The 22,414-nt window shown below is 42.6% G+C and overlaps 1 protein-coding gene across 5 annotated transcripts in view; it reads left to right on the top strand.

Annotated features, from left to right (window-relative positions):
• MAP3K8 (mitogen-activated protein kinase kinase kinase 8) overlaps positions 1 to 16,620 on the top strand; it is a 50,827-nt gene extending 34,207 nt beyond the window's left edge. For all 5 annotated transcript variants that reach the window (XM_056518369.1, XM_056518368.1, XM_056518370.1 and 2 more), the window contains 6 exons: positions 4,232 to 4,399; positions 8,336 to 8,597; positions 9,659 to 9,765; positions 11,317 to 11,469; positions 13,248 to 13,491; positions 15,868 to 16,620. In XM_056518369.1, the coding sequence (XP_056374344.1) occupies positions 4,232 to 4,399; positions 8,336 to 8,597; positions 9,659 to 9,765; positions 11,317 to 11,469; positions 13,248 to 13,491; positions 15,868 to 16,001 (1,068 nt within the window). In that variant the 3' untranslated portion in view covers positions 16,002 to 16,620. The remainder of the gene's footprint in view (positions 1 to 4,231; positions 4,400 to 8,335; positions 8,598 to 9,658; positions 9,766 to 11,316; positions 11,470 to 13,247; positions 13,492 to 15,867) is intronic.
• Positions 16,621 to 22,414: the final 5,794 nt, after the last annotated feature.

The raw sequence follows: 22,414 nt of genomic DNA, 5'->3' as shown, positions 1-22,414 counted from the left end.
CTGCCACATCAGGTAAGCACAAGAACCTTTACGTTACTCTCTAATAATACTCTATGCTGCACTATATTAGCAAAAATTAAAACAATTCCCAGAGTGTTTATTTACTTTTTATTTTTTTTCAACAATGAGATGACCACAAAATTCTACTGTTGGGACCCCCAGGGATCAGCTGCGATCTTTAGGGTAATCTGGCAAGAAGTTTTTCACGTTTTACCACAGGGGAAAATAACCATTATATAGTTCCTATTTACATTAAAGGGGTACTCCGGTTGGAAAAAAAAATGTTTTTAATCAACTAGTGCCAGAAAGTAAAACCAATTTGTAAATTACTTCAATTAAAAAATCTTAATCCTTCCAGTACCTATCAGCTGCTGTAAAGTACAGAGGAAGTTGAGTTGTTCTTTTCTGTCTGACCACAATACTCTCTGCTGTCACCTCTGTCCATGTCAGGAACTCTCCAGAGCAGGATAGGTTTGCTATGGGGATGCGCTTCTACTCTGGACAGTTCCTGACATGGACAGAGGTGACAGCAGAGAGCACTGTGGTTAGACAGAAAAGAACTACTCAACTTCCTCTGTAGTATACACCAGCTGATGAGTACTGGGAGAATTAAGATTTTTTAATAGAAGTCATTTACAAATCTGTTTAACTTTCCGGCACTAGTTGATTTGACATTTTTTTTCCACTGGGTACCAGTGACCAGGTGACCCCAAGAGTGACCTATGGGCTCCTTTCTAGTCTCCCCCATATAATCTCTGGGTGGAGCTTCTCTCTCTTTCCTTACAAGTCTTTGCTGAGGTCCAGTGCAGTCGCCTAGTGTGTGTGTCCAGAGTGTTGGAGACCTCAAAGTCAAGTCCTGCAGCCACCATCAAGTCAAGTACACTAAAGTCACAGCTTTATGAGTCAAGTCAAGTCAGTCCCTGTCATCTGTCAAGTCAGCGTGGTCTGCATTCAATTGTCCAGTCCTACTAGATGTCCCAACAAGCCCTTAAGGTCTCTGAGTCACTGGTCACCCCCTTGGGCCCTAGCTGCACTGTATAGACTTTACCAAGTGTCTACCCTCAGTAAAGCTACCGTTGTCCGTAACTTGGCATCAGAGTCTTTATTGCCCCCGTGCCTAGCCCAGGATCCAGCGGTATACCTTTGGGTGGTTTTAGGCTAAACCATGCCCTGGCTTCACGAATACAAGGGGTTAATGCCATCTGCCCCTAGGGTAACAACATCTGCCCTCATGACACCCCGCTACCACACTATCAACAACCTTCTAGACCTGTGTAGGCCAAGAACAATAGATTGGTCATTTCCAACTGGTCTTTTTCCTGGCCCCTTTATACAGATATGCGCTGTATATATAGAGAGCTTGAGGATATCTGAATGCTATAACCAGGGTTATTATTAGAATAATTTCTGATGTTAATAAGAACGTCATGTGTAAATAACAGTTTCAGGAAGACATTCTCGACGTGACTGTACAAGTGTGATAGCAACAACAGAGTATTATGCCATGTTACTATAAGGTAGCACCCCAGTGAAAGTCTATGTGTCTGTTCTATATCAGTGTTTACAATGAGACGTTGTTGTTTTGACAATTACTAAATCCTATTTGTCAGCCACACCACTCCTGTAGGATGGGTCACAGAGTTTATCTTCCGCTGTATAGCTTTGGTACTTTATTGCGTAAATGGCAGGAACATGTCGTGAAAGCATAAAGGAAGAAAAGCTTGTTTGTCCTGATATTACATGACGTTTCGCATGATGAGACGACTAGATTATTTAGGTGTCTAATTACAAATATTATATTTATATAGTGCAGCAACGGCTATTATTAGAGAATAATGTAGAGGCTCTTGTGTATGCCTTCTGCTTAACCCCTTAAGGACGCAAGGCGTACAGGTACGCCCTGACATCTTGGTACTTAAGGACTCAGGGCATACCTGTACGTGCTGAGTCCCAATAATTGGGTTTAAACCGTTCTCTGTGTTTGCTCATGTGGCATGCACTGGATAGGTTCCATGCACACAGAATCTCTGCATCACACATTGGATGCACACAGAATCTCTGAAATGACAAAGGGAAACTCCGCCCCTAGACATCTTATCCCCTATGAGACCTAAGATAAGAGGTCTGATCGCGGGGGTCCTGACGCTGGGAACCGTTCTCCCTGCTGCATCCGGCATTCGTTTAGATTGTTCGAGGCCGGAGGCCCGTGTCATCACGAACGTCACGCCCTCTCCCACAGGCTTGCATTGAGGGGGTATGGCCGTGATGTCACAAGCCTCCGCCCCCCATTGCCAGTCATCTGGCACAGAACGAAGTTCGCTCCGTGCACCGGATTTCTGAGGGGCCGCAGCCTAGATCGTGGGGGTCTCCACCGGTGGGACTCCCGCGATCAGAAATCCTATCCCCCATCCTTTGAATAGGGGATAAGATGTCTACGGGCGGAGTATCCCTTTAAAATGGCTAGGTTTCCACACACACAGGTTTTTTGTGGCCTCTTTTTTTTTTTTTTTTTTTTAAACTGCCAGTGCAGTTTTTGAGTCAAAGCCAGAAGAGTATTCAAATGGAATGGGAAATATAAAGAAAGGACTTATACTTCTCCTGCCTACTTTTGACTTTGGCTCAGAAACTGCAGTGGCAGCTTTTCAAAAAATGCAAAAAATAAATAAAAAATAAGTCTGTGTGGAAACCGAGCCTATTGCTGGCCATATTTCCCATGAATGGTTTGGCTTTGGGTGTGGCATTTGATCACTGCACCTGATCATCTCATTAGGCTGCTGGTGCTGGGGATCACCCAGGTGAACTCATTGGACGCACATGTGTGTTGGTGTTAGTTCACACTGTGCAGTTTTCATACATTTTCTTACTCAAAATACATTTTTTAGAACAATATTACTATGAGGAGAAAGTGATTTAACCTATAATCACAATTGAGATGTTTTATGAAGATTTGAAGTCTTTTGCCTGTGTTCACATGTACAGTTTTACTGAATTTCATTTGCACATTTTTACTGTTTTTGCAGCAATTTTCTCAAAAATCATATTTAAAATCACACATTTTTTTTTACATTATTTTGCACAATTGAAATTATGTTTTTAACACATTCATGTTTAGGGCTAAATTCATAAGTTTGGTGCATCCAGTTACTATGGAGCAGTGCATTGTGGGAGCTTAGATGGAATTCGCACAGTTAAAGGGTGACTCTCATTAAAACTAATTTTTGCTATTGCACTCCTTATGGTAAATGAAAAATATTTCTAATATACTTTGTTTAAAAAAAAGTTTTCTATGTTTTATTTGTGCTTAAAAAAGCTCAAGAGCACATTTTCCCCAACTCATACACAGACTTTGGACAAAAGTCCGAACACAGGAAGTGCCGCCTGGAGTGCTGAGTGGGGGGGGGGGGGGTGTCCAGCCTCATCCAATCATAGCTCCTCTCACACGTAACTGCCATATTCTGTTGGCTGGACACCCCCCTCAGCACTCCAGGCGGCACTTCCTGTGTTTGGACTTTGGTCCAAAGTCTGTGTATGAGTTGGGGGAAAATGTGCTCTTGAGCTTTTATCAAGCACAAATAAAACAGAAAACTTCATTTTTTTTAAACAAAGTATATGAGAAATATTTTTCATTTACCATAAGGCGTGCAATAGCAAAAATTAGTTTTAATGAGAGTGCCCATTTAAAGAGTTTACATAAAAGGGGGAGATTTATCAAAACCTGTGTAAAGTCAAATTGACCAGTTGCCCATAGCGACCAATCCGATTGCTTCTTTTATTTCTCAGGGGCCTTTTTCAAAATAAAAGAAACAATCTGAATCGTTGCTAAGGGCAACTGGTCAACTTTTCCTATGTACAGGTTTTGATAAATCTCCACCTACAGGTCTGATATTAGGGTTCTAACTGTAGGGAAGTCTTTCCCAACTGGGGTGCCTCCAGCTGTTTCACAACTACAACTCCAAGCATGCAAAGTTTTGCAACAGCTGGAGGCACCCCAGTTGGGAAACACTATTGTTGGAAATACCTCTCAGCCAATAACTGGCTGTGTTGGTTCGCCGCTGTGGCTAGTGATGTAGAAATATTTACATTCTATATCCGGAATTCCCATTTAATTTTTCATGCAAAAACCTAAAAGTAGGCCTGAAGAGTTAAAATAAACTGTGCAGTCAAAGCCGATGCTGTTACGTAATAAAGTTTCTACTGTGGTTTAAGTTTCCCTTTTAATATTTGTCTCCAGATGCTCACAATACGAAATGGGCGCTATCAGACGGACACGGACGTACTGTTGTTTCCATGGAAGATGACCTACAAAAGCATCGGTTCAGAGTTCATTCCTAGGGGGGCATTCGGCAAAGTTCATCTGGCGCAAGATATCGAGTCAAGGAAGAGAATGGCGTGTAAACTGGTATGTTATCCGCAGGGAATGTTATACTAAAGCCATGTTCACACAACGAATTCCAGCGTAAAAAGTTCGCTCAGAAACTCTGTTGCAGCAGAGTCCAATTTCTTTCAATGGGACTCCACTACACCGTACACACGACAGAAATCCCAATTCCGGTCTCCGCTGAATTTACATGTCAATTCTTTCTGCGGAATTCGCTCCAAAATGCATTGCTGTCTATGGAGAAAGTGCATCTCCGAGCAGTCTTAGCGCCGGCAAGCTCTGCCAGCGCTCACTATTTGTGGAATGTGGAACAACACATTCTGCATCAAATTAAAGCCCACAGACTTCTATGGGATTCCATACTCTCATTCAACCTTCTGAAATTCCGCTTGCGGAATTTCAGAAGGTTGAATGGGAGTGCGGAATCCCATAGAAGTCTATGGGCTTTAATTTGAGGCGGAAATTCTGCCATGTGAATAGATCTGCGGTGGACCACCAGTGTATGGCGGGACCACGGGTGTAGCGGTCTGAGTGGTGGGATCAGATGGTATTAACCCCGGGGGCAAGATGGTATTAACCCCTAGTGTTGATTACACCAGTGTGGTTTTAGGGATCCGGAACACCACGCGCCCTGGCTTCTCCGCTATCCCAGTTGCTAGTAGTGAAAGGAGAGTCCACAACCAGTTATGGACAAACGGAAGCTTTACTGAGTATAAGACAGATGGAATTATCTTCACAGCTAAGGCCAGATTTCCCAGAGTCGTGGCCAGGACCCAGAAGGACCTTGAAGCTTGCTGGACCAATACTTGTAATTAACTTGACTTGAGATTGGACTTGACTTGACTATATGCAGGACTTGACTAGTTTCAGTGACAGCAGACATAGACTTGAGACTTACTGGAATGACTGTAGCTTTTGGGGTCTTCCAGATGCTGATCACTTGCACTGAGGTCTCTGGTGGTTGCTGTCTCAGTAAAGACTGATGGTACAAGAGCTGCTTGCAGCAGAGGAGAGTGAATTGCAAATGGCCACCCCTTTATATAGTGGGGGCTGGACTAAAGCCCATTGGTCAAGCTGCGGGTCATAGGTTAAGCTGGTGCTCTCTGGGAGAACATGTGACAACAAATCATGTGACAACATAACATGTGACAGACTTACACAGGTCCTTGAGGCCTCCCACAACAACTCTGCTCTATCTATACATTAGGATACTGTCTTGGCATTAAAGTGATATACACAACATTATGGAACAATAGGGGGAGACCCTGCAGGGGAGCCCCCAGGTCACTGAGGGTCTCAACCTGACAGGGCCTAAGCGTAGTACAGGACTGTACTTGGACATCACAGATCCTTAGGGGGAGATTTATCAAAACCTGTGCATAGAAAAAGCTGCCCAGTTGCCCGTAGCAACCAATCAGATCGCTTCTTTTATTTTTAACCAGACCTCTGCAAAATGAAAGAAGCAATCTGATTGGTTGCTATGGGCAACTGGGCAAATTTTTCTCTGCACAAGTTTTTATAAATCCCCCCCTAGTGTTAATTTCCCCTGCAGTGCCCCCACAGGTGAAATGATGCAAGAATTTTGGTTTTGTTTTTCTTTCCATTATGCATCGGTTCAATGCAAAAATAATATAACACCCACGTTGTGAAAATGTCATGTATCCCCATTGTTGTTTTTTAATATTTTTAGAGCTATTCAGTTACTAAAATTATACCACAGGATTGTTGGTGGGGAAATATGTGTCTGAGATCATATCAGCGATTACCATGGAGACAATGCACATTTCTTTTTATTTTTGCTGTGTGGATAAGATAAGCAGTTTTCCTGCTTTGTGTACAAGGAAGTTTATATATTACCTTATGTTCCATGTTCCATGACACCGGTTAATCCTATCGTTGCATAGGAGAAACACATTAGAAATACAGGGCTTGCTTTTGGTAGACACCAATTGTCTTTTTTTCTATTGCTTCTATAGTACCCACGTATTCTGCAACACTGTATAGAACAACAACAGGCACATCAGTCCGTGTCCCCTACTCCCCACCTCTACTGTTCTTAAATTTACATGTACCTAGGTGTATTGAGTGGCAGAGTATTGATTACCTCCATCCTGTACATTTCCATCATGGGTTGGGTAAGCAGGGCTGGTGAAAGGATTTTTGCCATCCTAGGCAAAAGCTAATTTTGCCACCTCATTGACTTCGCCCATTGCCCCCCCCCCTCTTGACATGCCCCACTTTACTACTGCTGTGACGCACTGTAGCAAACCTCCTCCTCATCTAATCACCTTACCCCTTGCTTATGTAATTACTTTACTACCAGGGTGACACACATGGGGGGAGGTTTGGATGCTGGCTGTCTAACTTTCTTGTGGCAGGCTGAGTGGTGCCCCTATGAAGGTTGCTCTAGGTTAATGCCTATTTTGCCTATAGGCAGAGCCGACCCTGCGGGTAAGGCAGTATGAAGTGTGCTCGAGAGTAGTGTTGAGCGGCATAGGCCATATTCGAATTTGCAATATTTTGCGAATATATGGACGAATATTCGTCATATATTCGCTAAATTCGCATATTCGTAATATTCGTGTTTTATTTTCGCATATACGAAAATTCGCGTATGCGAAAATTAGCATATACAAAAGTTAGCATAAGCGAAAATTCGCATATGCGAAAATTTGCACGCCAGTCTCACACAATAGTATTGGAGCCTTCTTTACACCACACAAGCTGGAAGCAGAGAGGGATGATCACTGTGATGTGTACTGTGAAAAAAAAATACGAATATTCGTAATTACGAATATATAGTGCTGAATTCACGAATATGCGATATTCGCGAATAAAATTCGCATTGCGAATACTGGCGAGCAACACTACTCGAGAGTCTATCAGCAGCCGTCATCAGCCAGTAATGACAGAAATCAGAGATCACGCCAATGCCGATTATTTAACTCTTTAAATGTTACTTAATGTGGCATTAAAACAGTTTTTGATCATCCTTGGTGCATAGTGACCTGATCAGCACCCCTACGATGTAATCACGGGGTACCGATCGGTACTAGGCCTCAGTGCCTGCTGTGACTCTGCTATTGATACAGGTTGCCTATGGCAGGCTGTACCAATAGAGTGATGATCTAATAAATCAATGTATTACATATGCATTACATTGATCTACATACGGAATCGAATGATTTCTCAAAATAGGCGCCTAGGGTGGCAAAAAAAAAAGTGATAAAAGTAAAGAAAAATTTACCGATACTGATAAAAACTACAACTCACAGGACAAAAAATTAGCCCTTACCACAGCTTCATAGGTGGAAAAATAAAAAAGTATCAGAACATAGCGATGTGCATATTTTTTATTTTTATTTTGTATAGTAAAACAAAACAAAGATTTTACTAATACGGAACAGTTGGAATCATACTGACCCATAGAATACATTTAGCACGTCCGCTACTAAATTGAGCGATTCATTTTTTTTTTTTTTCAATTTTGCCCCCTGCAACTTCATAATACATTATATGGTTTAACAAAAAAAGGGCAGGAGTAAAAAGTACAACTTGACCTGGATCATAGAAGGTGAGGAAATAGAAAATATAAGCCACAATATTAAAAAAAAATTTTGGGTGGGGGGGTCGCGAAGAGGCTACTATAGCTGGTTGTTGGAGATGACCAAATCGGGGCATGAAATAGATCTGGTGTGAATTTTTACAAAAAGGTTTCTTTAAATTCCGAACTTTTGTGACTTTCTTTTGGATTCACTTTGCCCCTGCTTCTTTACACTAAACGCCTCACAGGTACACATATGACCATCTCAATCTCACTACACTCACTGTAGTCACGGAAGGCTGTAAGGGCATGCTGGGAATTGTAGTTTTGCAATGGGCGCTAATAGAATATTTTTTATATGATAACATTTTCCTATATAATTATGGTATATATCTCTCCCATCTCCCAAACAGATCCCTGTGGAGCAGTTCAAGCCCGCAGATGTGGAGTTTCAGGTCCAGTTCCAGCATGAGAATATTGCAGAGTTATATGGAGCCATCTTGTCTGAGAATATGGTTCACCTATACATGGAAGCTGGAGAAGGAGGGTCTGTGCTGGAAAAGCTGGAGAGCTGCGGACCGCTGCGGGAATTCGAAATTATCTGGGTCGCCAAACATATTCTGAAGGGTCTCGATTTCCTTCACTCTAAAAATGTCATTCACCACGACATTAAACGTAGGTTACTATTTTTAATTTTTTTATTTCTATTATTACTTGCATTGGCCCCACAGTATAATAGACAATTATTACAATATATGATGCCCTGCATAGATTTATATATAGAAGCAATTTAGCATTTGGAGAATGTTATATTATGGACCATGATATCTTAAAAGGGGTTCTCCGGTGCTTACACATCTTATCCCCTATCCAAAGGATAGGGTATAAGATGCCTGATCGCGGGAGTCCCGCAGCTGGGTACGCCCGTGATCATGCACGCGGCACCCCGTTTGTAATCAGTCCCCGGAGCGTGTTCGCTCCGGGTCTGATTACGGGCGACTACAGGGCCGGCGGCATGTGACGTCACGCCTCCGCCCCCGTGTGACGTCACGCTCCGCCCCTCAATGCAAGCCTACAGGAGGGGGCGTGATAGCTATCACGCCCCCTCCCGTAGGCTTGCATTGAGGGGCGGAGCGTGACGACTTACATTGAGGGGGCGTGACGACTTACATTGAGGGGGCAGGGCGTGACACCATGAGTGGGCGGGGCTATAACGTCACGAGCTCCAGGCGCCAGCTCAAGCGTTCAGCGTTTGGAACAAACTGTTCTGAGTAGCGGAGTACCCCTTTAAGACAAGGATATCATTTTCTTAGCGGAAGTTACACAGGCACTGTTATTTGAACACACTTTGCATAGATCAATAGTACAAGCTAATATAAGAAACTTTGTAATATATCTTATCAGAAAAAAAATGTTTCTTTCTCCTGTTATTAAAATCTCCCCTCCTGTTGCTCAAATCTTCTTCACTAAAAACCAGCTCAGCCTTGTCCTGTGTCTGCAAGACAAGCAATACAAGTCTAAGGAAGAGGGGAGGGGAGTTCAGCCCACCAGCTCTAGGAGATTTGCAAATTATAGATGAAGCCTGCAGAGCAGAAAAAATACCATATACAAGTTATACAGCATAATGGTCAGACATAGTGCCGCTCCTCATGTACACACACAGGACAGCTTATCCTGAAAACACAAGTACACTTTTAAGCTATTATAATGTAAACCTGTTCTTTTTTCTCTTCCAGCCAGCAACATTGTATTCATGTCAACAAAAGCCGTCCTGGTGGATTTTGGCCTCAGCATTCAGATGACTGGTGATCTGTATTACCCGAAAGACTTGAGGGGAACTGAGGTAATTCTTTCTGGCTGCTGGTTTAGAACACACAGGCTATTCACATATATTGGCTGGGGCCCAGCTATAATCCTGAAGGATGGTAAATCATATTATAAAAAGCAGGAAGGAATGCTAGGTACTTCTGACTATTCTGTGTCCCGTGTTTCCTTCTTCCTCTTTTGTGCTCAGTCTCGGTTCTTCGGGCATTATATGCACTAGTATAGCACTATTATTCATATTATTCATGCACTACAAGAGCTTGTAAAGCAAGAGCTCTAGATTGAGGAATGTAAAGGATATGCATGTAACCATTCCTATAGGTTAGCCTCTTTTTACACTGTGTTAGCAATGCACTGAGAAAGCCCCAAACATATTCATAGACCCTCTTACTTAAAGGGCTACTACCGTGGAAAACTTTTTTTTTTTTTAAATCAACTGGTGCCAGAAAGTTAAACAGATTTGTAAATCACTTCTATTAACAAATCGTAATCCTTCCAGTACTTTTTAGGGGCTGTATACTAAAGAGAGATCCAAAAAAGAAATGCATTTCCTGTGATGTCCTGACTAGAGATGATCGAACTTACAGTAAATTAGATTCGTCACGAACTTCTCGACTCGGCGGTTGCTGACTTTTCCTGCATAAATTAGTTCAGCTTTACGGTGCTCCGGTGGGCTGGAAAAGGTGGATACAGTCCTAGGAAAGAGTCTCCTAGGACTGTATCCACCTTTTCCAGCCCACCGGAGCACCTGAAAGCTGAACTAATTTATGCAGGATAAGTCATCAACTGCCGAGCCGAGAAGTTCGTGACGAATCGAATTTACTGTAAGTTCGCTCATCTCTAGTCCTGACCATAGTGCTCTCTGCTGACCTCTGCTGTCCATTTTAGGAACTGGAGAAAATCCCCATAGCAAACATATGCTTCTCTGGACAGTTCCTAAAATGGACAGCAGTTTAACTTTCTGGCACCAGTTGATTTAAAAAAAAATAAAAAATTCCACGGTAGTACTCCTTTAATGGGGGTCATGTCGTCTTCTGTTTCAGTGGCACATGTCAAGGTTTGCAAGATGATAGTATAGTCTTCTGCACTATTCCGTAGAACAGTATCCAGTAAAAAAAAAAAAAAAAAAAACATAATTATTCTATGAAATTGTTCCTATGTTGGGTTCTTACCAGTACAGGGCAAAGGTGGGCTGGGTGATATGCTTTTGGATAACGTCTTCTGGCTTAGAACATAATGTAGATCAGACAATATTCATGCATTCAAAGTGTTCATGCAGTGTTTTCCCAACAGTGTTTTTACCAGCTGTTGCAAAACTACAACTCCCAGCATGCCCGAACAGCCTTCGGCTGTTCGGGCATGCTGGGAGTTGTAGTTTTGCAGCAGCTGGAAAACACTGTTTGAAAAAAGCGCTGTTCAGCAAACAACTATCTTATAGGGATGCCCGGCTTAAGACGTATAGCTTTAAAAAAAGATGGAGATCTGTATCAGAAAAACAATGTAGGAAAGAAATCTGAAGAATTCAACCAAAGAATAAAATCTTATATTGTTCTATTTTCTTTTCGTGCAGATTTACATGAGTCCAGAAGTTGTTCTCTGCAGAGGACATTCGACTAAAGCTGATATTTATAGTATGGGCGCTACCATGATTCACATGCAGACAGGAAATCCACCCTGGGTGAAGCGATACCCTCGGTCAGCATACCCCTCCTACCTGTATATTGTAAGTTTTTTAGTTTTTTTTTTTGCTATGTTATTTTGCTAATGGGTATTTTTGGTGAAAATATTCATATTTAGGGTACATTCCCACACGGCGTATTTGCTGCTGCATATTTTATTTTCTCTGTTGGAGTCAATGGGTAGGAAAATACGCAGCACCAAATACGCAGCAAAATACGCCACGTGGGAATGCACCCTTAATTGTGTTTTAGTATGTTTTAGGAATTCTCCAATGTAAAAGGTTCATCATCGTGAGAGACTCTCTGCTTTAAAGGGGTACTCCACTGGAAAACATCTTATCCCTTATCCTAAGGCTAGGGGATAAGATGTCTGATCATGGGGGTCTCGCCACTGGGGACCCCTGCAATCTCAGGCAGTGGCGGTATCCGGAGCAGGGAAGCTTGGAGCTTCCGTGTTTGTGACATCACGCCAAGCCCCCTCCATTCATGTCTATGGGAGGGGGATTGACGGCTAGTCATCAATGGAGGGGGCGTGGTGCCTGTAGTCTCCAGTCATCCGGCATGGACCGGATTTCGCTCTGTGCACCGGATGACTGGGGTGCCATAGTAGAGTTCGCTCGCAGGTTTTTTTTACGACCACAGGGGTCCCCATAAGATGTTTTTCCGATGGAGTACCCCTTTAAAACTCCATTACTGTACAGTGGGGAGGAGGAGACTGCTACCTTTAGGTCAGCTTTGAGGCACTTTATGGAGTTCCAGGGAGATCAAGCGTTAATAACCTGTTCTTTTATGGAGTTTTTTTGGGACAACTTACCTTAAAATCTCTGAAAGCCAATATTTTTTTATGGTCCTCTCCAAAACTGAAAAAGTGCCATCCTCCTAGGGCCACCTATTGTAGATAGCCTCTCTGCAAGTCAATGCTTGGCCCCTTCACTTCCAGTAGGGGGCACTGGAGAGAAAGCTTTTTTCCTTGAGGAAAACTACTTTGCATATTTTTTTCCAGTGGACCATATTATGGCCTATAAGACTTCACATGCCTTTTGGTACTCTCTTCAATGAGAAAATATATGCCTTCTTTCATACTGCTACTCCTTACTGCTAGCAGCCCATAGCTAGATAGAGCTAGTCATCCGGATTCTGGGCACACCTTTTTTTATTTTTATTTTTTTATTCCATAGTCCTTTTCAATATGGAGAGATGAGCATTTTTGTTATTATGCAAATGAGGCTCAAGTGTCCAGGGGGATGTTCCCGAGCATAACAAGAGCCCAGATAAATTCCATGGCCTTTTTATCTAGTATTTCTCAGTCAAACAAGTTTGGCAGATCCAAGTGAGGCGGTGATAAAAAAAAACACCCCTGGGCTCTTGAACCACACTTGCATAATAAAAGGCCTATATTTTTCACTGGAGAAGACTACTGAAAAAAAATGTCCAGAATCATGATGATTAGCCCAGTCTAGCCATGTGCTTATTTACATCCATGCTTTTTTGCCGATCCATGTGGCATAGGCCTAGTTCACATCAGCATTGTGCGCCATTCAGAACAAGCAGTACATTTTCTTCACTCATCTCCTGCGAAACAACGGACACCTGACGAATATCTGACGGACCCCATTCAAGGTCAATGGGACCCATCGGGCCCTAGTGGTGTCTGTTGTGCTTCCACCTACTCAGGGTCCGTTCAGCATAGAAAAAAATAAAACGAACGGACCCCAAATGGGGCAGAACACAAAGCTGATGTGAACTTTTCCTTAAGCCTTAAGATGGAACATCTCAGATCCTTTAGGCTTAATGCAATTTTCTCTTTAATATTTTCCCACAGATACACAAACAAGCTCCCCCATTGGAGGACATTGCTGAAGATTGCAGCCCTGTCATGCGAGACTTTTTGGTATCCATCTTGGATAAGAATCCAAATCAGCGACCAACTGCGGCGGAGCTACTGAAACACGAGGCGCTGAACCCACCTCCGGAGGACCAGCCCCGCTGCCAGAGCCTGGATACGGCTTTGCTCGAAAGGAAAAGGATGCTTAAAAAGGAGCTTGAGCTGCCTGAAAACATTACAGGTACAACATTCTTCTATTGTCTGCCTTATTTTACTTCCTATATTTGTTGGTTTATTAGTGACTGTATACAGGGGGTTGGTTCTTCCAGTTTTCTACTTTCATGGGTGATAATAGTAAATAAGCCTCTCTGTACCTCTATATAGTAAATAGGCCCCTCTGTGCTCCCACATACTAAATAGGCCCCTTTGGCCACCATATAGTAAATAGGACCCTTTGTTCCCCCATATAGTAAATAGGCTCCTCTGTGTCACTAAATAGTTAGGCCCCATATGTGGCCCCATGAAAAACAAAACAAAAGACTCGCCTGTCACACCACTCCCCGGTCATTCCTGTCTATGCTCTTGGCGCTTCCCTTCAGGTCTTCTCTTTTCTAACCTTCCAGTGCAGGCAGCGTGGCATAGAGACACTACCTGCATCGGATGTCCAACATACTCTTTAATTGTGCATGCTTCTTGCTGACACGCACAACCTTGTAAACAGTGCACATCCTGGGCCTCGGGTGGGGTCTTGTTACACCTCTGTAGCACTCAGGTAGCAAGGGTGTCCTGGGTCTTCTAGGGTAGTCTTTTCCAAACAGTGTGTCTGCAACTATTGCAAAACTCCAACTCCCAGAATGAGAGCCAACGGCCTTCCGGGCATTCTGGGAGTTGGAGGTTTGCAATAGCTGAAGACACACCATTGGTAAAACACTGTTCTAGGTAAGGAAGACTCAGGTCACTCATGCTGTCTATTTAATGGGCCATTTGCAACTGTGACCTCTGCGACCCCTATTGTTACTCTGCTAGAATTGAACACTTCATGCTGGGTTCCCCTTCAGATTACAGCGCTACTGTATCTTCTACCAAAACAGGATTGCACAAAGCAGACAACCCCTGTAACATCTATATTATGGTAACAAAACTTGGAATACCAGCGATTCTACTGAACCTAAATCCCCAGATAACCCTATGATGTTCCGAGCTTAGTTCAGTATAAAGGCAGAAGGTTCCGTTTTTTACATAAAAATGCAGCCAATGTGTTGATTCCTCTTTCTTCTTTGCTTTTTAAGGCTCTGTATCAACAAAAGGTTTTATAGTGGTATAAATATATTTGCATGCATTCCGGATACTCTTCCGTGACCCGTCCTATGGAGACTAGATTTTTCCACTTTACAATTAAGTCTTTGTAAGAAAAATACAGAACTTCTACCCTGAGCGGATTTTGTGAAGACTTAAAATAAAGAGGAACTTGCACACACAACTTCCTCTGTCTATTATTATCAGGTTCATATCTTTTAAAAGATTTATTAGTACTGGAAGTGCTTCAAAAAAGCAAAGAATAGTTGTATCACATTTATAGGAGGAATTTATCTGGGTGTATTTTTATTTTTTTTTGGACCATACAAAGCCTATTTTATTTCATTAACATTCAGGTTAGCCTGCAGTTAAGGGCTCGTTCACTCAGCCATTGTGTTCTGGTAAAGGGAGCTCTGTCGACCATGTCCTATATTTTTTCCTCCGCTCAACTCCGGTAACATACCAAATCCCCGACAAACCCTATTCAAGTCAATGGGATCCAACAGGGTCAGATATGCTCAAACCCGCTCTGGGTCAGCTCAGTGCAAAAAAAAAAAAAAAGCAAACCGACCCAGAACGGGTCAACGCACAACGGCAGTATTAACTCAGCTCTAAAGGGGTTGTCCAGCTTAGAAAAACATATCCCATATGCAAAGGATAGGGAATACGTGTCAAATCGTGGGGGGCATAACCTCTGGGAACCCCTGCAATCTCCTACCCGGTTCCCCAGCTCCCTTTCTTCACAGAGAGGTTGTGGGCACTTGCGCTCCATTCATCTCTATAGGAGTGCCGAAACAATGTACTTGGGGGTCCCAGCAGTCGGACCCCTGCAATCGACACTTCTTTCCTATCCTATAGATATAGGGACACATTTTTTGTAACCTCTACTACTCTTTTAAACGGATCTGTTAACTGGAAAACAGAATTTTGTTTCCCTGTAAACAAGAGTGGTTCTGTAGGATTAAATGGCTTAAAGAGACAGCCTCTTTCTTTATGGCCTATTGGGGTATACAGATTTTATAGAGGGAAGCCCAATATGTCTAACACTGGATTGGCACTTAGACATACATACATTGCTCTGGGGAATATTTGATGACTGTACTGCCCCCAGATCACCAGGGGGTTCAGAATGCAGATTTGCGGCTAATTGTTGGGCCGGCTTAATTTCAAAAAGGGGATGTCCTATTAAGAATTTTTTTTTTCCAAACATTAGAATGTTTTGGTCTTTCTTTGATCTTATTAATGTGTTAGCTCCCAAGTAAGGGGCTTGTTTTTTGTTTACAGGGTTCACTTACTTTTGACACTTGTTTTTGCTCCGTAGATTCTTCTTTATACACAAGCGAGGAGTCTGAGCTGCTGAGGAGACAGCGATCTCTGTCCATCGACCTGGGCGCTCTCGCTGGATATTTTAACCTTGTGCGCGGGCCTCCTACCGTGGAATATGAATGTCAATAAATGGAGGACAGAAAGGACTGATATCAAATCTGAAGAAACCTAAAAAAAAATCTGCATTCATATTTTGGAGAAAGCTGCAAAGAAATGCTGCTGTATGGAAAGTGATGGATGGGTGAATATGGGGGTAACAGTGCGACATAAGGAAATTCGACAGCTGGCTCATCCGCACTAAACCCATGTGGACGAACCAGCTGTTAGTTTCTCTTTACTGTTTATAGCCAACACTTTGCTACTATTTGTACAATACATACTATGTAAGATTTTTAAGAGAGTCTCTGCTCACATCTATATATATATAGTTGCACAATAGGAGCAGGTTCCTAAATGTACTTGATTATACGTGAAATGTGAATTATTATGTTTTAATAGGCCTATAGTACATCCTCTCGGATGATGGAGAACGCCAATGTCATGAGCCGCGTTGATCGCCCTGCTTTTGACATTGATAAGGTTTATTTTGCTTCTTGAATGTAATTTGACAGTCATTCATACCGTGTATGATGAATGTGGAGAGTGCGTCAGTATAAAGCATTCGTTCTAGAGTGTCATCTGTAATCTGTATAACGGATTGCAAAAAAATAATAAATACGTCTGAAATTGAGTTTGTTGATTCTGTTTTATTACATCACTGTTTATAAATAAAAAACAGTAATTTAAGGGTGGAAACATGTTGTTTGGTCACGCTATATTACCGTTTTCATTTGTTTAAAGTGTACCTGTCAGATCCCACAATAAAAAAAAAAAAAATATATATATATATATATATATATATATATATATATATATATAATTATGTTACTCAGCACCTAATCCTGACCATGAACCCATTAACATCTAATTTTTATGCCTCTATTACCTATCTTTATTATAAAAATCCCTCTTTTCATTAGCTCACAGTGTTAGAAATCCTCTCAGGGGAAGTGGGCATGTCCCTCCCTTGTGGTGATGGATGGTGATTGGTTGGTCTGCTCATGCAGCCTTGTCCAAGCCTGATGCTGCTGCAGGACTGGTTCGTGTCCCATTAGGTATGGGGACCCCTAGTGGTGGGATTTTTTCTTTATTAAATATAAAAAAAAAATTTTGGAACAACCATATTACAAAAAGTTTCATTTTCATCAGTAACAACATATAAAAGAGTTTTTGAATCTGACAGTGCCCATTTTAACATTGCAACAGGATACCCATAGAAGTGAATGGTGCTTTGAATACAAAGCCCCGTAGCCATATGAGGCCATATACTACAGAGCCATTGGTGGCCATTGGTGCTTCCATACTGGGACCTAATCATTTTCTTGTTTTTTTATTTTTATTTTTTTTGTCTTTATAAAAATTTTCTTGGAAAAATCACTCCTACATAAAACCATACTGCAACAGGAAGTTACTGTGATGTCCCAGTACAGGACATGGTCCTGCACTATAGTTAGGCCTGACAGGTTGAGACCCTCAGTGACCTGAGGGCTCCCCTGCAAGGTCTCCCCCTGTTGGTTTTATAAAGGTGTGTATATCACTTTAATGCCTAGACAGGATCCCTATTTATAGGTAGTACAGAGGACCTGTGGAAGGTCTCAAGGACCTGTGTGAGATTGTCACATGTTATGTTATGCAGTCACATGATTTGTTGTCACATGTTCTCCCAGAGAGCACCAGCTTAACCTATGACCCTCAGCTTGACCAATGGGCTTTAGTCCAGCCATCCACTATATAAAGGGGCGGCCATTACAGTTTCTCGGAAATTCCCTCTGCTACTGAGCACAGCAACCACCAGAGATCTCAGTGCAAGTGATCAGCTTCTGGAAGACCCCAAAAGTTACAGTCATTCCAGTAAGTCTCAAGTCTATGTCTGCTGTCACTGAAAGTAGTCAAGTCCTGCACATAGTCAAGTCTAATTTCAAGTCAAGTTAACTACAAGTATATTGGTCCAGTAAGCTGCGAGGTCCTCTGGGTCCTGGCCACCTCTCTGGGAATCTGGTCTTAGCTGTGAAGATAATTACACCTGTCTTCTACTCAGTAAAGCCTCCGCTTGACCATAACTGGTTGTGGACTCTCATTTCACTTCTAGCAATTGGGATATCGGAGAATCCGGGCGTGTGGTGTTCCGGAACCCGAATACCACATTGGCGTCACGAACACTAGGGGTTAACACCATCCAGTCCCCGGGGTTAATACCATCTGATCCCACCACTCACACCGCTACACTCCTGGTCCCGCCATACACCGGTGCTCCACCACATTGCATAACATCCACCTGTGCCAACTAATGCCGAAGTGCGGCCCCACTGGCCGCTGCATTGCTTTCACCAACCACTCCAACAACTAAGGCCAAGTTCACATTGGCATTGAGCTCTGCTCAGAGGGAAAGTCAATTCAGATTATGGGAATTAAGCGGAGAAAAAAAAAATTTGAAATCTGTTGTCCGTTTAACTCCTGTGAATCAATGGACCCCAAATGGAAATGCCTCAGAGATGACAGGGAATCCTTGAGTGACAGCCAAATTTAGGACAGAATATAGGAAATGAGTCAGGGTTTAACCATGTAGTTGTGTGTGAGAAAGCCTGGACTCTGTACCTGCAATCCAATCCAATCTGCTTGCTGAAGATTATCCATTTTGTGCATTAAAGGTAAATCACAGATTCCTTGTCATCTCTGAACTTTCATATAGTTCTGGGCAACTGTGCATTTTATAAATACCTGTGTACCTACTACTGTATGTCTATAGAGCTGAAGTGTAATCTCCCCATACCTTTGGTATTTTTTTTAATTTTATTTTTTATTTTTTTAGCAGCAACAGTTCCGTGCTAAATATAACCCTTTCCTGGCTGTTTTTGCATTTTTATTCACTGCTGTTTCTTGCATTACTATTCACATTGCAAACCAAGTGTGTCAGTTACCCCTTCTGTCCTCACATGTCATCTAAAGTATTGTACTGTGTAAATCATCTCCCCGTACAGTTCTAGCCTGTTCTGTGCACAGTGAACAGAAATCACCATTACTTTAAGGGTGGTATGAGGGCCCGACGTCCACAGGTGGGGGTTGTGCTAACAGCCAAACACCATGCAGGACGTTTGGCATTTGCCAGAGAGCACCAAGATTGGCAAATTCACCACTGGCGCCATGTGCTCTTCACAGATGAAAGCAGGTTCACACTGAGCACATGTGACAGATGTGACAGAGTCTGGAGACGCCGTGGAGAACATTCTGCTGCCTGCAACATCCTCCAGCATGACCGGTTTGGTGGTGGGTCAGTAATGGTGTGAGGTGGAATTTTTTTGGGGGCCGCACAGCCCTCCATGTGCTTGCCAGAGGTAGCCTGACTGCCATTAGGTACCGAGATGAGATCCTCAGACCCCTTGTGAGACCATATACTGGTGCGGTTGGCCCTGGCTTCCTCCTAATGTAAGACAATGCTAGACTTCATGTGGCTGGAGTGTGTCAGCAGTTCCTGCAAGAGGAAGGCATTGAGATTGAGCACATCTGGGACATCATGTCTCGCTCCATCCACCAACTCCACAATGCACCACAGACTGTCCAGGAGTTGGCAGATGCTTTAGTCCAGGTCTGGGAAGACATCCCTCAGGAGACCATCCACCACCTCATCAGGAGCATGCCCAGGCACTGTAGGGAGGTCATACGGGCACGTGGAGGCCACACACACTACTGAGCCTCATTGTGATTTGTTTTAAGGACATTTCCATTGATTATTTTTGTGTGATTTTGTTGTCAGCACATTCAACTATGGAAAGACAAAAGTATTTCATACAATTAGTTCATTCATTCAGATCTAGGGTGTGTTATCTTAGTGTTCCCTTTATTTTTTTTTAGCAGTGTACTACACAAGAAGACACTGCCGATCTTAGATGTATGGATTTATGGCTAGGTTGGAGGGATGCACAAGGATTATAAGATTTGGCAGGTGTTCTTCAGAGTATGGTTGTACAAAGGAGAGTGCACTAGGGAGGGTACACCATTGCAATAAATATTTTTTATGGTTCCAGTACTTGCCTACCAAATATTTAATGCTTAGGCCTCTTATACATAGCCTTATAGGGGTTATCCAACATAAGGTGACTTAAGTAATTAAGTGTCATACAGTAATGGACATGCTTACCAAGAATCTGTGTTTGTATTGGTGGTAAATTGCCGTTTCTTGTATCTGGTTTTGTGGGCTCCCTCAGACAATCCCCAGGATCCTTTGTTTCAAGGTGGGAGATGACTAATTTCCCTCCCATACATCGGTCACCCCACCCATTGCAGCACAGCCGTGCTCCCTTTGATCACATGACTTGCCAGACAAGCTGTGGATCTGTGTGATGATGAATGCACATAATGCACATTTGCATGCCTCCAACTTTATATAAAGTCATACAGAGGTCTCTTCCTTTTCAGTTACATTCATTTTTATTTAAGATTAATTCAGTTGTTGGTAGCAGACTTTTATTGGTAGGCATGTTACCAGTGTTCCCTGTAAAGCAAGAAATGGAAAAAGGAAACAAAGCTGAATGGATGAATAGATAGTAAATTCATTGTAATGTATTTCACCCTCCAAAACTTTTTAGCATATTTTTTCATGTCAATTTATTTGAATGGTAAAGTAGCCAAAACCGTATAACAAGGATTGTTATGCGACCAGTATACTGAATGGCTTCTTCTCATAGAAGGAACAACTCTGAAAGATGTTCTTACATGTGACATTGCACCTTCATACAGTGGAAAGTCTCAGTGGAGCCCACAATTAGTAGTAACTCCATCTACCCATATAAGAATACCCTAAAAGTGCTGTGTCCCTGTACAGATCCTGCTTCCAAGTTCTATTGGTTGTCGTAAGGTCGCAATACTGTCCTTGTGTTTGAGTGTGAAGGTTAATTAGCCTGTATTTGTGGGAGGGGCGATAAGGGCTTAAATACCCATGTCGGCTCTCCCAACAGCAGGCATTCTGTCTCGGGTTGTACTTGACGTTTTGTGGTATTGGCAGGAGAATCGTATCAGTAGCACGGGATGCTGGCGTACATGCGCCTCGCCGTTCTGTTTGGATCTGTCATGGTGTACAGCGGCGAGGATCAGGTTTGTGGGACTGAAGAAGCGGTGGTGATTAGGTAAAGTAAGGGGCTCCTGCACGCCGGCTCTGCCTGCAGCATGGCAGGATTCAGGTGCCAGGCGGATGTACGATGTGTATGCAGGGGGTAGCTTTTGCTGAGAGCTCTGGAAGTTGGCCACCGCTGCGGTCATCTCGCAGGCTGAGGACATTACCCCGGTGACGCCATGCCTGTTTGGTATGATGGGTTCTGCTGAAATCTCAGCTACTTGTTTTCTTTTTCTGTGCCTAAGGATGCAGTTAATTAGCAGCTCGGCCCATCGAGCCTGGCACACTGTAACAAGAGTCCCAGCGGTGGTCAGGTATCTTCTGTAGGAGTTTCTGCTCATGCTGCAGCTTCTTGTCACTCCAGGCAAACTTGTTTCCAGTGCCATTATGGTAAATGTTAATGTTCTATCACATATTTACTGCTACTAGGTAAAGTTCATGACTGTAGTTATGATATAGTAACCCTTTCAGTTTCCAGTACTTCTTTGCCAATGTTTTTCACTTCCTGACACTCTGTAAGCAGCCCCATCTGTGGTCAGGGTATCTTCTGTAAGTATTGGCTGCAGTTTTATTGGAGTTACGTGTGGCACTGGTGTCATTACATACACTATTCTCATGTACATTTGTAGCATAGCGTTTATGCTACACATACGCGCAAAGTATTTATACTGCACATACGCTCATAGTATTTATACTGCACATAAGCTCATAGCATTTATACTGCTCATACGCTCATAGGGGGAGATTTATCAAAACCTGTCTAGAGGAAAAGTTACCCAGTTGCCCATAGCAACCAATCAGCTAGCTTCTTTCATTTTTAACAAGGCCTCTGCAATATGAAAGGAGCGATCTGATTGGTTGCTATGGGCAACTGGGCAACTTTTCCTTTGCACAGGTTTTAAAAATCTCCCCCATAGTATTTATACTGCACATACGTGCACAGCTTTTATACTGCACATACTATAGGCTCATAGCTTTTATACTGCACATACGCTCATAGTATTTATACCGCACATACGCTCATAGTATTTATACTGCTCATACACTCATAGTATTTATACTGCACATACGTGCACAGCTTTTATACTGCACGTACGCTCATAGCATTTATACCACACATACGCTCATAGCATTTATACCACACATACGCTCATAGCATTTATACTGCACATACGCTCATAGCATTTATACTACTCATACGCGCATAGTATTTATACTGCACATACGTGCACAGCTTTTGTACTGCACATATGTTCATAGCATTTATACTACTCATACGCGCATAGCTTTTATACTGCACATAGGCTCATAGCATTTATACCACACATATGCTCAT

This window comes from Hyla sarda, chromosome 5, assembly GCF_029499605.1.
Source record: "Hyla sarda isolate aHylSar1 chromosome 5, aHylSar1.hap1, whole genome shotgun sequence".
NCBI lineage: Eukaryota > Metazoa > Chordata > Amphibia > Anura > Hylidae > Hyla > Hyla sarda.
This window is presented reverse-complemented; position numbering and strand designations above follow the sequence as displayed.